The 16,039-nt window shown below is 40.2% G+C and overlaps 1 protein-coding gene across 4 annotated transcripts in view; it reads left to right on the top strand.

The window, feature by feature from the left end:
* Positions 1–3,794: 3,794 nt before the first annotated feature.
* LOC144691408 (succinate--CoA ligase [ADP-forming] subunit beta, mitochondrial-like) overlaps positions 3,795–16,039 on the top strand; it is a 124,557-nt gene continuing 112,312 nt past the window's right edge. The window contains exons 1-2 of one of the 4 annotated variants that reach the window (XM_078559471.1): positions 3,795–3,942; positions 9,187–9,370. In XM_078559471.1, coding sequence (XP_078415597.1) covers positions 3,835–3,942; positions 9,187–9,370 — 292 coding nt within the window. In that variant the 5' untranslated portion in view covers positions 3,795–3,834. The remainder of the gene's footprint in view (positions 3,943–9,186; positions 9,371–16,039) is intronic. The other 3 variants (XM_078559470.1, XR_013579130.1, XM_078559472.1) reach the window with 3 other exon arrangements.

The following is a 16,039-nucleotide window of genomic DNA, read 5'->3' on the forward strand; positions in this document are numbered from 1 at the left end:
AAGAGGGAGAAAATAAACTTTGAAGGTAAACTAGCAAGTAATATAAAAATGGACAGTAAAAGCTTATTTAAATATATAAAAAGGAAGAGAGAGGCCAAAGTGAACATAGGCCCCTTATTGAATGAGGCTGGAGAACCAGGAAATGGCAGAGGAGTAGAATAAATTATTTGCATCAGTCTTCACTGTGGAAGACACTAATAGCATTCCAAAAATACTAAATAATCATGGGGCAAAAGTGGGGGGAGGAAATAAATACAATAACTATCACTGGAGAAAAAGTACTAGGGAAACTAATGGGGCTAAAGGCCGACAAGTCCCTGGGCCTGATGGGTTGCATCCTAGGATATTAAAGGAAGTAGCTACAGAGATAGTGGTGCAATCTTCCAAGAATCCTTAGACTTTGGAAAAGTTTCAGAAGATTAGAAAACTTCCAATGTAACAACATTGTTCGAAAAGGGAAGGAGACAAAAAACAGATAACTATAAGCCAATTAGCTTAACATCTGTCATCGGGAAAATGTTATCGTGTATTATAAAAGATGTAATAGCAGAGCATTTAGAAATACATAATCTAATCAAGCAGAGTCAGCATGGCTTTATGAAGGGGAAATTTATTAGAATTCTTTGAGGATGTAACAAGCAGGGTAGATAAAGGGGAACCAGTAGATGTAATATATTTGGATTTCCAAAAGGCATTCAATAAGGCACTGCACATAAGGCTACTTAATAAGATAAAAGCCCATGGTGTTGAGGGTAGTATATTAGCATGGATAGAGGATTGGCTAAATAATAGGAGACAGAGAGTTGGGATAAGGGGGTCATTTTCAGAATAGCAACCTGCAACCAATGGAGTGCCACAGGTATCAGTGCTGGGGCCACAATTATTTACAATATATATTCATGTATTGGATGAAAGAAGTGAATGTACTATCGTCAAGTTTACTATCGTCAACAGGTGGAAAGGCAAGTGGTGAGGATGATGCAAAGAGTCTACAGAGGGATATAGACAGGTTAATTGAGTGGGCAAAAACTTGACAGAAGGAATATAATGTGGGAAAATGTGAGGTTATGCACTTAGGCAGGATGAATAGAGGAGCTGAATATTATTTAAATGGAGAAAGGCTCCAGAAAGCTGCAGCGCAGAGGGAATTCGGGGTACTCGTGCATGAATCACAAAAAGCTAGCATACAAGTTCAGTGGGTAATAAGGAAGGCAAATGGGATGTTGGCCTTTATTTCAAAGGGAATGGAGTATAAAAACAGGAAGTCTTTCTCAAACTATACAAGGCACTAGTTAGACCACACCTAGAATAGTGTGAACAATTTTGGTCCCCTTATATAAGGAAAGATATACTGGCATTGGAAGCAGTCCAGAGAAGGTTCACTAGGTGCACATTGGTATGGAGGGATTTTCTTACGAGGAGAGGTTGAGTAGGTTGGGCCTGTATTAATTGGTGTTTAGAAGAATGAGGTGACCTTATTGAAACAGATAAGATTTTTAAGGGGCTTGTCAGGGTAGATACTGAGAGGTTGTTTCCCCTTGTTGGAGAGTCTAGAACCAAAGGGCACAATCTCAGAATAAGGGGTTGCCCATTTAAGACAGAGATGAGGAGCAATTTCTTCTCTCAGAGGGTAGTGAGTCTGTGGAATTCCATACCGCAAAGGGCTATAGAGGTTGGGTCATTAAGTATATTCAAGGCTGAGAAGACATATCTTTAATCAGTAAGGGAATCAAGGGTTGTGGGGAAAAGGCAGGAAAGTGGAATTGAGGATTATCAGATCAGCCATGATCTCATTGAGTGGTAGAGCAGACTCGATGGGCCAAATTGCCTACTTCTGCTCCTACGTCTTATGGTCTTATAGTGCTAACCCTTGTTCTGCTATTCACACATTCTGCTTTCTTACCTTGATGTCACTATCAGCATCTTCTTTAGTCTTCATCACTACCACCAACGCTTCCTTTGTCCTGTGTCCATGACACCTGTGTCAAAGTCTCCTTAGCCCCCAACTATTGCTGACCTTCTATCCTGCTTTACCTGCTCCCCCACCCCTAAACAGTATAAATTCTTTCACACCAACTTCTCTTTAGCCTCTGAAGAAGTCATACGGACTCGAAACGTTAACTCTGTTTTTCTCTCCACAGATGCTGTCAGACCTGAGTTTTTCTGTTTTTATTATGGCAATTCTCATCCTTATTTTAAATCTTTTCATGGCCTTCCCTATCTCTGTAACCTCCTCAAATCCTGAAAACCTTTAAGAATTCTGTGCTCTTCCAGTTCTAGCCCCTTGCGCATCCCTGATTTTGATAATTCCACCATTGATGGCTGTGGTTCCAGCTGCCTATGCCCTGAGCTTTGGAAATTCCCCCTGAAAGCTCTTCACCGCTCTGTTTTTAAAATCACTCCTTAAAATCTTTGACTAAGCTTTTGGTCACCTGCCCTAATATCACTTAATGTGGTCAATTAATCTAATAATTTAATCTGATAATGGAGCTGTGAAGCACCTTGGGTAAACTTGTCAAATTTTCAGAATTGCCCCGGAATCTGCAGGAAGTGAAGATTAATTTCAAGGACACTGCTGCAATTAGTCAAGGAGAAAAACTGAAGGAGCATAAAACAAGGAATCTTTTCATTTTCTTGTAACATTTTTACTCATTTGTTATAAAAATATGAGTGATCAGAAGAAAGAGTGACTGCACGGACAAGAGATCATGTGATTAATCCTCCAGGGATACATCCAACTATATACACCTATGTAAATGCAAATTATTGTTGCTGCGGCTCTCTATGATAGACTTTTGGAAACTTTTCTTTCATGCTTGGAGCGAGAAAGTGCTTTGGAGGTAAAGCACTTAGCACTTGCGAGTGGAATAAAACAGAAAATGCTAGAAAAACCTCAGCAGGTTTGGCAGTATCTGTGGGGAGAGAAACAGAAGTACAGTTTCCAGTCCGTTAAGACATTTCTTCAGAGCTAAAGAGTAGAAATATGATGAATTTTATACTGTTTAATTGGGGGGAGCGGCAGGTGGAAGAGATAGGTCACGGATAGGTGACAGCTAAGGAGAGATTGACAAAGCTGTCATGAACACAAATCAAAGGGGGTGTTAATGGTAGTGGTGAAGGTGCTGAGAGGGGCATAAAGGTAAGATAGCAGAAGGGGTTAATAGCAGAACAAGGGTCAGCACTCGTGAAAGCAAACCATAGGAAAAAAGTGATAGGTGGCCCTGGGGGGGGTGGGGAGAAGGAGAGGGGGAGAAGGAGAGGGGGGAGGGGGAGAAGGAGAGGGGGGAGGGGGAGAAGGAGAGGGGGGAGGGGGAGAAGGAGAGGGGGGAGGGGGAGAAGGAGAGGGGGGAGGGGGAGAAGGAGAGGGGGGAGGGGGAGAAGGAGAGGGGGGAGGGGGAGAAGGAGAGGGGGGAGGGGGAGAAGGAGAGGGGGGAGGGGGAGAAGGAGAGGGGGGAGGGGGAGAAGGAGAGGGGGGAGGGGGAGAAGGAGAGGGGGGGAATATAAAATAAATAAATATTGGATGGGAGCTGGACATATTCAGCAGCTCTAGCTGCATCAATGTGGTGTGAAAATATCCTCGACCTGCAATGGCTCAATCTGTTTCTCCCTGCGGATGTTGCCAGGGCCCGCTGAGCATTTCCAGCATCAGCAGTATTTGCCTCTGGCGGCGCCATACCCTGATTGCCAACATCCCCAACCGACCGACCACCCGAGCCTCGCCTCGCGGCCGCTTCAGAGCAGTTGGCTCGCAGCCTCGAGCCCGCCTGCGCGGTAACTGAAGCCAGCCCGCGCACGCGCGTTCCTGTGTGCCCCGGCGGGGAGGACGGACGAACGATGGCGACAGCGGTGCTGAGGTGCCGGTTCTTAGCGGCTTTGAGCGGCGGCGGCGGCGGCAGCAGCTGCTGTTGCGGTGTCAGCGCCTGTCGCTCCCGGGCTGCCAGGGTAAGTGACGGGAAGTGAAGGTGGATTCAAGCGGGGCTGATCCTGGGGAAGGGGCAGGGGGGGGGGGGATGTTTGCCTGCCGCTGTGGCTGTCGGGCCCGGAGTGGCAGCAGCCGGGGAGGTCAGTGCCGGGGTTTAAATCCGAGCTCGCGATCGTGGTGCACGTGAGAGCTGTTGACGCCCCCCCTCCCCCCCGCGCCAATGTCATTGGGAGGCTGATGGAGTAGAGGTTATCCGATGGGCGTATTGGTGCAAAGCCAACATCCAAATGTCATTGTAACCCACGGGCTCTTTGCATGGTACATGCAGACTTGTTCACCCGTATTCTCCCTTGCATTGCCACCCCATTCGGTTCCGATTTCTGCTTAAATAAAAGCAAAATGGTGCGGATGCTGCAGAGCTGATAAATAGAAAGCGCTGGAAAAACTCAGCGGGTCTGGCAGCATCTGTGGAGGGAGAACCGAAGAGTCCTATCGGACTCGAAACGTTAACTCTGTTTCTCTGCCCACAGGTGCTGCCAGACCCGCTGAGCTTATCCAGCATTTTGTTTTTATTTCGGATTTCAGCGCAGACATTTTCACAGACTCTCTAGACCTGTTTGGAGAAGTGCAGTTGCTGTGCTAGTGTATGCAGTCATAGTAATTCTCAACCTTGTTTTAGCTAGTCTGCTGAAAATAAAATATGCTAGCGGTCATAAACAGAGTGGGAATGAGTTTATTTACCATTGCAAAGTAAACAAACCCTGATGTATACCCAGACTTGACTCTCCCAATACACTCATAGTCAGCCTCCCATCTTCCATGAACTTGAAGTTATCCAGAACTCTGGTACATGTACCTGAACTCACCTAGTCCTGTCGCCCCATCATCCCTGTGCTTGCTGACCTACATTAGCTTCTGGTTCACCAACATCTTGAATTTAAATTCTTATCTTTGTGTTAAAATTCCTCGATGGCCTTGCTTCTCCCTATTTCTGTAACGTTATACAGCTCTACAGCTCTCTAAGAACTCTGTTCCTCCAACTCTGATCTCTTCTATATCTCCTTACCTACTTTCTTCGCTACACCATTGCTGACCATGGCTTCAACTGCCTATGCATGAAGGTCAGGAATTCCCTCCCTAAACTCTATTCAACTCACTTCACCTTAAGATTTTGATAGGATGGATACCAAAGAAAAGTTTTCTGTTGTGCGGAAGAGCATAACTAGAGTCCAGCGATATAAGATAATCACCAAGAAATCCAATAGGGAATTTAGAGGAAACTACTTTACCCAAAGAGTGGTGAGAATGTGGAACTTACTACCACAGGGGGTGGTTGAAATGAATAGTATGGATGCATTTAGGGGGAAGCTAGGGAAGCATAGGCGGGAGAAGAGAATAGAGGATTACGATGGTAGATTTAAATGAGGAAAGATGGGAGGAGGTTTGAGTTGAGCACAAATACCAGTTTTGATTGGTTGGGCTGTATGGCCTGTTCCTGTGCCTTATCTGATATAAGATGCTCCTTAAATTTTTGACAAGCTTTTGACCACCTGCTCTAATGTCTCCTCCTTTGCCTTGGTGCTAATTTTTTGTCCGATTACATGCCTGTGTAATATCTTGCAATGCATTACTGCATTAAAAGTGCTTCATAAATGCAAATTATTTATATAAATGCTGATTCCTCCATCATGTGATTTTAGCTCTAGTTGTTAACAACAGGAATATTTTATAAAGAAATTGCAGGAAACGTTTATACAAGTTGTACCTAATAGTCATGTGTTCCTGTTATGACATGATGTGTGCCAGGTGGATCAGATCCGTGAGGGAAACTTGATCACAAAGTCACAACTATTTTGCAATTTGTATTTTATTTCGAGATGTCTGCCTTGAATTCAGAAGTAATAAGAGACTTCAGAGGTTCTTAGAAAACTAAATTAAATATTTATTAACAAAAGAATTCAAGCACATACATAAGTCTACAAATTACTATAATAATAACTCCTAAAACCCCTAATTAACCTTGCTCCCAGTTACACCTCCGTTAAGGCAACAGTAAAAACAAATACAAAAACAAAAATGCCTGGAAAAACTCAGCAGGTTTGACAGCATCTGCAGAGAGGGACACAGTTAACGTTTCGAGTCTGTATGACTCTTCAACAGAACTAAGGAAAAATAGAAAAGAGGTGAAATATAAGCTGGTTTAATGGGGGGTGGGACAAGTAGAGCTGGATAGAGGGCCAGTGATAGATGGAGATAACCAAAAGATGTCATAGACAAAAGAACAAAGAGGTGTTGAAGCTGGTGATATTATCTAAGGAATGTGATAATAAAGGTACAGATAGCCCTAGTGGGGGTGGGGTGGGGGGAAGGGATCGAAATAGGCTAAAAGGCAAAGATAAAACAATGGATGGAAATACATTTAAAAATAATGGAAATAGGTGGGAAAAGAAAAATCTATATAAATTATTGGAAAAAGGGGGGATCGGAAAGGGGGTTGGAGGAGAGAGTTCATGATCTAAAATTGTTCAACTCAGTATTCAGTCCGGAAGGCTTGTAAAGTGCCTAGTCGGAAGATGAGATGTTGTTCCTCCAGTTTGCATTGAGCTTCACTGGAACAATGCAGCAGGCCAAGAACGGACATGTGTTCCTCTCTGCAGATGCTGTCAGACCTGCTGAGTTTTTCCAGGTATTTTTGTTTTTGTTTTGCATTTCCAGCATCCATAGTTTTTTGCTTTTATCTTAGTAAAAACAAATAGATTTAAACAGACCCAGGCAAAGCCACACAATATCCTGGACAGTCAAATACAAAATGAGTTTTCCCAGCTTCGGTTGCTGTAGACAGCAACTTGATGCACAGAGGCAGGAGGCTTTTCACACTTGTGTTAGGTCTTAGAATGCCTTCTCCTGTTACACATAAACTTATCTCCTTTATACATGTTTCTCCATTAATGCAAATTCCATTGTTCCAATATGTCTTTGCAACTTTACTTTTCTCATAATATAAATCTTTCATTGTACTAATTTTATCAGTAACCTTTGGGAAAAATAAACACACTGTTTGTCTTAGCTTCTTCTGGCTAGGTGTAACATCTCACAATCTCTTTGAAATTTAAGCTACTCTATCTAAAAATGCAAATTTTCCTTCCACCTCACATTCTAAAACTTCAGCCATGCTTATGTATTTAGCATTTCAAACCTAGCTTCTTGTTGATAACTCAAAACGTCCAGACCAGCTGTCTCCAAATCAATTAAATCCCCCACACCCACACATACAGACAGAGAAACTAATCCAAATCCCACTATTAACCCGCTTCTACAATAAATCGCAATAATATGAAAATTATCATATTTTCATGACCGTTCTTGTGCAATTTTTATTGAGATTAATTATTAATACAGATTAAGTTGTAATCTTTTGGCTATTGCTGCTATTATTTAGCTTTAGTTAGAAAGCAAATACCTTTTACCCTACAACAATTAATCATACAGTGCTATTAATTGGCAAAAACATATTGCACTGCAGAAAAAACAAATCCTTTTCCAGATATGAAACCAAAATACTGTAGATGCTGGAAATCTGAAATAAATACAGAAAATGCTGGAAATACTCAGCAGGTCTGGCAGCATCGGTGGGGGAAAAACAGAGTTGATGGCCTGGAGTTTGCAGTCAGTACTGAAGCAAGGTTGCTAATCTCTAAGAAAGCTGCTTACAAAGATCTAGCAATCTCTGTGGCATGGTTTCCCTATTCTCATGACATTTTAAATTTGGTGCCAAGCCAAGCTGACATCTTGGTGTGCAGCACCAGTGATGTCAGCAAGCAGGTAGGCAACCAATTAAATTGAAGTATTCACACACAGCAAACCATGACGTTAATAATACTAAATTAAAATTAAAACTGAAGAATAATCAGAAAAATAAATATGACTGCACCAGGAGGCTAAAATAAAGATGGATTCTTAAAGTTTTTTTAAAGATATGTGGAATTGATGTTTCCAAAAATATAAAATCAGCTTTTCAGAGTTAGTAAGGGTGTTTAGCAATAATTATGAAGTTAGTATGCTATTAAAAAGCCAGTTACACCTCATTCAACAAGGTCCAATTTTCTCCAGGGATTTACAGTGCAAGTAACAGCATTGGGGTGGAAATTCTTGTCAGTTCTTGATTGCGAGAGATTTAACAGTCTGTGGGAACCTCCACAGAGCACCCTATGGAGGAGTGTGTGTTCACTGATGGCAACTTACGGATTTCTCCATTATTCTGCGCATATCTTAATTTGTTGTCAGTTTCAGTGGTGTAATGTCAATGGCGTAACGAGACATACGCTGATACTTTCATAGACATTACCTCAATAAAATCCAGGCCAATGTTTCGGGTTGATAACTTCCAACAGAACTCAAGATTTCAAGAAGGCTCATCAATCTAAAATGTTAACTCTGTTTCTCTCTCCACAGATGCTGCTAATGGTGCTGAGTATTTCCAGCATTTTCTGTTTTTATTTCTTTTTCCAGATTCAAAATTTATAATGAATTACTATTTAATCTCTATGCACAGAAAAAATCTGGATATATACGTACGATGATTTATTTATTAATGTACTGTAGCAGGAAAAAAAAACAACCAGTTTCTTCCAAACCTTTGGCTTCAAGATTTAATATTTTGTTCTCTCAAATGTTTTTATTATGTTATGAAGTTGGAATTAACTTACTGAGGTGTTTTTTCCCCCCCTCTGGGATATAATGGGATGATTCCAGTGCCTTCCAGGGTTCCTTTGCACTGCAAGAAAAAAATAGCTACATTGGCTGAAAATAATAGGTGGCCAGCATTTCCCAAGGTCAACGCTACGCTGTGCATCGACTGTTAATTTTGAGTCCACTGCAGCTTTCTGAAAAGTTTGACTGGGAACCAATCGTAGAGTTAATGTAAAAATCTGGCTAAGTTAACTTTCCATTTTTAACTTTGAATGACATGCAATATAAAAGAGAGAATCCATCAAAGTCACTTGCAAGTACTTGGTGCCTTGAAAGAACAAAGGTAGAGTATATTAAACTGTTGCTTTTTAATGTATGTGGCACTTAGACTGCTGAGGGTGCCCTTCAAAATCCCTTAAGCTGGAGGCTATCCTTACCAATGGAGCATTGATCTGGCAATTAATATGTTGCATGCTGTATCTTCAATTGAAAGTTTTAGTTTAAAGCTTATACAATGCAATTTATGAAAATTATTTTAATTCACCAATCAAATGATATGTTTTGAATTTTTGTAGGTGTTTGGCGTATCTTCTGAATTGCTTTCAATCCATGGTTTGCACCACATTCAGCAGCAGCAGAGGAATCTTTCTTTGCATGAGTATATAAGTATTGGATTACTGAAAGATGCAGGCATCACTGTTCCCAAGGGGAAAGCTGCTTCTACACCAGAAGAAGCATATACTGCTGCCAAAGCAATTGGTATGATGACAACTACAATTAATTTTAAATTACCTGATAATTTTAGATTGAGGTAAACATGAAAAACTGTTAATGAAGTCTGACAACTAAGGAGATAAGGAGAATATTGTTGTGGAAAATGAATAATCTTGACAGGACAGTGGTTCAGGATTATTGTACCAGTGTGGGATGCATGTAATTTAAAAACCAAAAACACTGGAGATAAATAGCAGATCTCTTTGTAAAGGGAAAATACAAGTTAATGTTTTAGGGTGAACTCTTAGAATAGAAAACTAATTTTAAACAGGCATTTCAATGAAGTTGGGAAATAGAGAAGAAAAGGAAGGGAAAGAAGTGACACATACCCTAAACACTTAGTTTTTCACCTTAAGTTGCTTGCTTAACTTTTAGTTTTCAGTTCTGTTGCAATCTGTATGCTCAAAATGCTGATGTGGCCTTTCTCTATAAAAATGCTGACTGACCTGTAGTGTAGACCCAGCATTTAGTGTTTTTTTTATATTTGGTAGGGCGTATGTACCCCTAAGTTTCTATATATGGTGAGCTCCTTATTACACTCGGTCGCTTTAAAATAAGATGAAAGACAAGTAGTGAGATCTTGACATAGCATCTAATTTTAGTATTAAGGATGACAGAGACCTGGGAACAGATCGCTGCTTACAGCCTGATTGAGTGCATCTTTTATATGTTGTACACTTTTTTTCTTAATTGAAAGTTCTGTTTTGAAAATTTAAACTTGACTGCAGCTTATGAAAATGATTTGCATGAATACATAAGTGTGAGATTACTGAAAGATGCAGGATAAGTCAAGAAGAGGTGTTTCTCTTTTGGAACACTTTTCAGTGAGTATAAAAATGATTTGTGGGCAATTTAAAATATTTTAATTGGAAATGGAGAAGATAAATTATAAAAATCAAGGTCAAAGTGGTGGCCTTTGCCCCATTTGCAAGTTTGTGTGATACACAGCAAACAATGATCTGATCTGGATAGACATTGTCCTGCAGGATAGCTTTGATGTGCTTTATTTCTGCATCATGCTTGCAAGGTGAGCAAGTGGTTAGGGCCCCATTTTAATTTGCAAATGGGCCAAAGGCAATCACTTTTGAACCTGAAAAGTACCTGGTCTAATTCAAATAGCACTGAAAAGGCAAAGTATCTCAAAAATTTGAACAACAAGTTAAGCACGCCATTTCATGCTGCTACTGTGCAGTGGCTATGCAAGTGGTATTTTCCAATAATAGGATGCTGCTGTCAGTCAAAAGACATTCTGCCTACCACACAACTGAGCAATGTCATGTATGAATTTCAGTGCCAGTGCGCTGCCAGATATTTCAGTAGTATGTCCCAACGATCAGCTGATTGAATCAAACAGCGTGTTCCTTTGGTTGTTCATAACAGAGGCAATACAGACTGTACTCAACCAGCCCACACAAAACCCAAAACAAAATGCCTACTATTAGATGTGATTTTACGAATGGGTACCACCCACTGAACAATCCTGAGTGCCCTAATAGCTACTCCAGCAACCAATTTAAGATAATCAGCTAAGCCCATAATGTGGCTCATTCATGCTTGCTAGAAGTGACATACATTCATGTGCAGGGACCTGTTCTCTGCAAACAAAAGGAATATGTTCAAGCTTAATGCCTTTTTGAATTACCCGGGAGCTTGGGGAGCCTATAGTTCTCCATTGCTTTCTCCATGGAGGCATCTCAGCCAATCAGAGTCAACCTGCCAGTCAATTAGCACCTTTTTCTCCTGTAGTATAAATTGTGATAGTTTGAAATTTGGCATTCTTGCGTTCATCCTGATGAGTTCAAGATGAAAAGCTTTGGCAACATGTCTCTCTTTTCAGTAATGTACATGGAATTTTCTGCTAATCCTTTTCCTCTTCCTCATCAATTCTAAATTGATTATCTATTATCATTGACTCCCGAACCAGAAGAAATAGGCTTACGAGGTATAAACAATCAAAATTCTCAATTTGGTGTTTTAGCAAATATTCTGTCTTCAGCCAGTATCACACTATCTAGTCTTTTTTTCATTGTTTGTGTATGGAACCTTGCTGTGCTCAAATTGGCTGTATTTGTCTGTGTAACACTTCAAGATTGGTTATAAGTGCTTTGGCATAGCTTGAAGAAGTGAGAAGTTACTACACGGACGCAAACTCATATCTGTTCTACCACATATTTTAGACAAAATAGATCAGTTTTCTGTTGTACACACGTATACAAGGGATTCAACGTGTGTTGGGTCCCTTTTTTGACATGTAAAATAAATCACTGTAATTTTAAAGATGATATAGGAGTTCCTGGCTTGGTCATAATTATTATTTTGTATGCAATTTGCCCATAGGACAATTGCAGCTGTGATAGGGGAATGGAAGTCATGAAGTTAGTGTGAATGACCTTCCATTTATTTACTATAGATATGCCAATGAGCATAAAGTGCGATAAGAACTGGTTTTCAGGTTAATACGTACTTTGTGTGTCAGCAACTGTCACAGTGACATTGTAGTAAAAACTGAAAATGTTGGACAGTATATGATGAAGGGTACTCATCTAAAAAGTCAGAACTTGGCTGACACCTGAAGAGAAAAGACTTATCTTAGTGTTAGCACTCTTTTCTGAGCAGAAGGTTGTGAAGTTTCATTCCAGAGGCTGGCAAACATAATTTTAGCTAAGACTTATGCGGTACTAAGTAGGTACTATCTTTCAAATAGAATGTTAAACCGAAGCCCTGTCTGCTTCCTCAGGTGGATGTACGAGATCTTGTGGTACTACTTGAAGAGCAAGTGAGGCTTGCAGGTGTCCTCGGCAACATTCGTCTCTCAACCAATACCGCCATAAATCAATTATCTGGTCAATGATCTCATTTGTGGGATCTTGCTATATGCAAATTGGCTGCCATGTTCCCCTCCATTACAATAGTGACTAGATTTAATTGGTTGTGAAGTGCTTTACGATAACCTGAAGCTGTGAAATGTGCTGTATTTTACAAATATGACTGACCTGTGAATTTCCAACACTTAATGGTTTGTTTTGGATTTCTGAGACAATGCAGTTTTATTTGTACATTGACATTATACTGGATTTATTGTGATGTTGAATTTCTTGTAATTTTGTAAATATTTTGACATTGTAAGTCAACATTATAAAAAAATTAAAGTAGGAATTTTGGGGGGATTTTACATAATTCTTCACCTTGGCAAAATTTCTTGCATCAATTGAAAGCTACCAAACCTACTTGTTTTAGAATTCCTGTCCTGTCCTGTTTGTAGCTACTTCTACCAGGGCGCTTTGACTGTCCATGACTAACTACGGGGCTTATACTGTGTAAGACCCCAGACTCTTCACAGGTGACTGGCCACTGGCCTTACCAACTGTCATGACTATGCCCTGGGTATGTCACACACTTTGGCCTCTACATTGTGAACTGTTGTCCTATCTGCCTCTCCTGCCCATCCCAGTCTTCATGCACTTTGATGTGGGTACATCACCAGGCGAAGCTGATGGGCCTCTCATTCAGTGTTGCATGACTGCCAAGACGAGATTCTGGGGCATGGCTGTTGTTGTGCACAGCCAGCTACTTGGAATCATAAGTGAGAGCTGGAGAGTTGTTGGACACTGGTTCTCCCCTACCCACATCCTTTTTGACATGGTGTGTGGCTTGGCAGGGGATCAGGAATGCTCGCCCTCGCAAGCATTTCCCATATATAAAATTTTAATAACCTGCTGTTATATTTGATAGCTTTCGCAAGCCATGTTTAAATTCTTTGCACTATTCAGACTAAAGCCATAATGGGTCATGTTTTAACGTCACAATATAGTTTTTGAAAAAAATGTTGCCAGTTAAATTCTCCTGGTTTGGGAGACCACATTTTTTGTGCAATTTTTGACTTAGAAATTGTGAACAGACTCCAGGATACTCAGTTGAGAAATAATTCTCCAAATGAGTTTTGGTTGTGGGGTGCGTGTTTACTTTTCTTCTGGTCTGTCTTCCACATTAGGTTTTCTGGGTTAGTTTAAGTAGTTACTACTTGAAATTGGCATAAATTTGATTTTAATTGCTCTTTTGTTGCCATATATTGACAGACTTGGTGTTTACGGAAGTATGGTTGATGTAGCCTGTTCAGTATCTAATGGCCATAAGGATAGCCCTAAAGACTAATTCCAGTAATTTGCACTTGGATTAGACTGTATTGTTGAGCTTGTTCACTGTTTCACTGACAGGTATTTTTAATTGTCTATCAAGAGTTTAAAAGGACAGCTTTCTTTATTGGTGCAGAGAAGGCTCCAGAACCTTGGCACATATGGTTAGCAGTCTCAAAGGTGTCAGAGAATGTTTAGCAGAACTCATTTCTATAATCCCCAGGCATAATCAAGTATAGATTGGTCCATGATATACCCATTTAGTCTAGTACTGCCCAGTAGAGTCATAACCCTCCATGGTGGCAATGTTCTTTATATGTTGAATGGTTACAGTCTTCTGGGTTTCTTCTCCCAGAGGAATTTGGTGATCTTTTTCTAATTTGACAGATGACAGCTTGGCTCCACTGTTGGAAGAGAAGGCTATTGAATGAAATGTTAATCCCAGGTTCATAAAAGATCCCATTGCACTATGATCAGGGGAGTCCTCCCCACTGTCCTGACTAATATTGATTACTTAACCAACATCTCTAAAAATAGATGATCTGAACTTTATAACATTGACCTTGATTTGATTTTGATTTAGGGTGGTTTGAAACAGGCATAGGATCCTGGATTGAATGTTCATTTTAAGGACATATATTCATTCTTCCCAGGATGTTGATTGGGAAAGGAAGACCAGCAGATTTTGACCTTGAGAAATCTTGGCCTGGTAGAGATTTTGCTGCTCAGTTAATTTTTTAAAAAACACTTTCTGCCATTTCCTCTCCTGCAAGAGTGAACTGTTTGCTAGAGTGCTAAGGTGCTGTTGGCAAAACTGAAATCAGAAGAGGCTGTAGAAAGGCTGTAAATAAAAGTTATCAAGATGAATCGCTAGTTCATACAGCAGTTCAGTCATGCATCAACAATGCTCCTGGGTCTGATTTCACTCAGCACTCTACTGCATCTGTCACTCAGAATTGCAATGTATTGGTTTTAGAACTGTGAAGAAAATGCAATTCGGTTTCATATGCCTTTACTTTTTTGGAAGTCTTTTTACATTTTTGGAATTGGGGAAGATTGGGGGATGAAAATTTTAGAACTTGTCAAATTTCTCTGCATAATTTTAGTGAGATTATCAACCTGTTTAAAATGTATGTGTTTAAAAACAGGGAAAGGACTTACCTGTGGTGGTGATGTTTGTCATGTGTGGTTGAGAAAGCTAAACTAGCAGCTTTCAGACCATTTGGTGTTTGCTCTTCTCTCGGAGGTTCTGTACAAGAGCTTAATATTTTTTTGATATGTGATTTTATAAGGGACTAAACTTAAAAGTGATAGTGATTGGACTGGAAAGCATCTATGATCACATTAGTTTTGGGGAGATGACATGTTTTGCAGGGATCCCTTTCCCTCTGTTACTTCACTACACCTGCCTACTCTTGCATGAACAAAAGTGGATTTATTTTTGGTGAGCTCCGTGGAAAACTCTTGAAATAATGGGTGTTAAAACAAGCACCCCAAGTATATAAAATATTCACCTATTCTTCATAATCTGAATATGTATCTGTTGAGTTACTATGATTTAGTTTAGAATTAACAACGTTTTTTTATCGAATGGCATTAGCAATATGGTAGCTGTGGCTCATTTGGAAGAACATTTACCTCTGAGACATATTGTGGAGCCAAGTTGCGCTTTGGAAGAGACGGCTATTGAATGAAATGTTAATCCCAGGCTCATAAAAGATCCCATTGCAAAACTGTCCTGACTAATATTGATCACTTAACCAACATGTCTAAAAATAGATGATCTGAACTTTATAACATTGACCTTGTTGTGCACAAATTGGCTGCTGTATATCGTACATAATAAAAGTGACTACCCTCAAAAAGACTTATTTAGCTGTAAAGCACTTTGGGATGTCTTGAGGTCATGAAAGGCTTTCTTTCAGTTTAGTAGTTATTTTCATTATTTGAATTTGGCTTGCTGAACCTTGATTGTCCATATCTCTTTACTGTCTTCCGCTCCGCTCCCAGTATTGTTATGAACAGCTCATATTTGAATGCATATGTTCTGGAAGGATGAATTTCTCACTGTTTAGAAACCAATGCTTCCTTCTGAAAGAAAACTCTTGTGCATTATTCAATCACTTCAAATTTGAGTCCAACTGCAGGAATTAATTTCAAAGGCTAGAGCTATGCTCGTGCCATGAAGGATTGCCCTGAGTGAAGTCTGTTGTTTGGAATCTGAAGGTTGCCTTTTGTGACTGCTATACATCATCAGCTGTGTTTATTAGCTGAGCTGTTAAGCAATGCAAAAATTCCTAGTTCAAACTCGAACTCTAGATAGTATCACTTACCTCTCTATTTATGTTGGTTAAGGGATAAATATTAGGAGAACTCCCCTGCTCTTTGAAATATGTTACTGCCCCAATCTAAATGAGTTAATTTGTGGTGTTTGCAAATGGGGGAATAATGCCTGCAAGGACACTCGGACAATCCTGTCGCTCTCCTGTTGCATTGCGTGCTATAGAGCTCCAGGCCATGC

The sequence above is a fragment of the Cetorhinus maximus genome, chromosome 16 (assembly GCF_964194155.1).
Source record: "Cetorhinus maximus chromosome 16, sCetMax3.hap1.1, whole genome shotgun sequence".
NCBI lineage: Eukaryota > Metazoa > Chordata > Chondrichthyes > Lamniformes > Cetorhinidae > Cetorhinus > Cetorhinus maximus.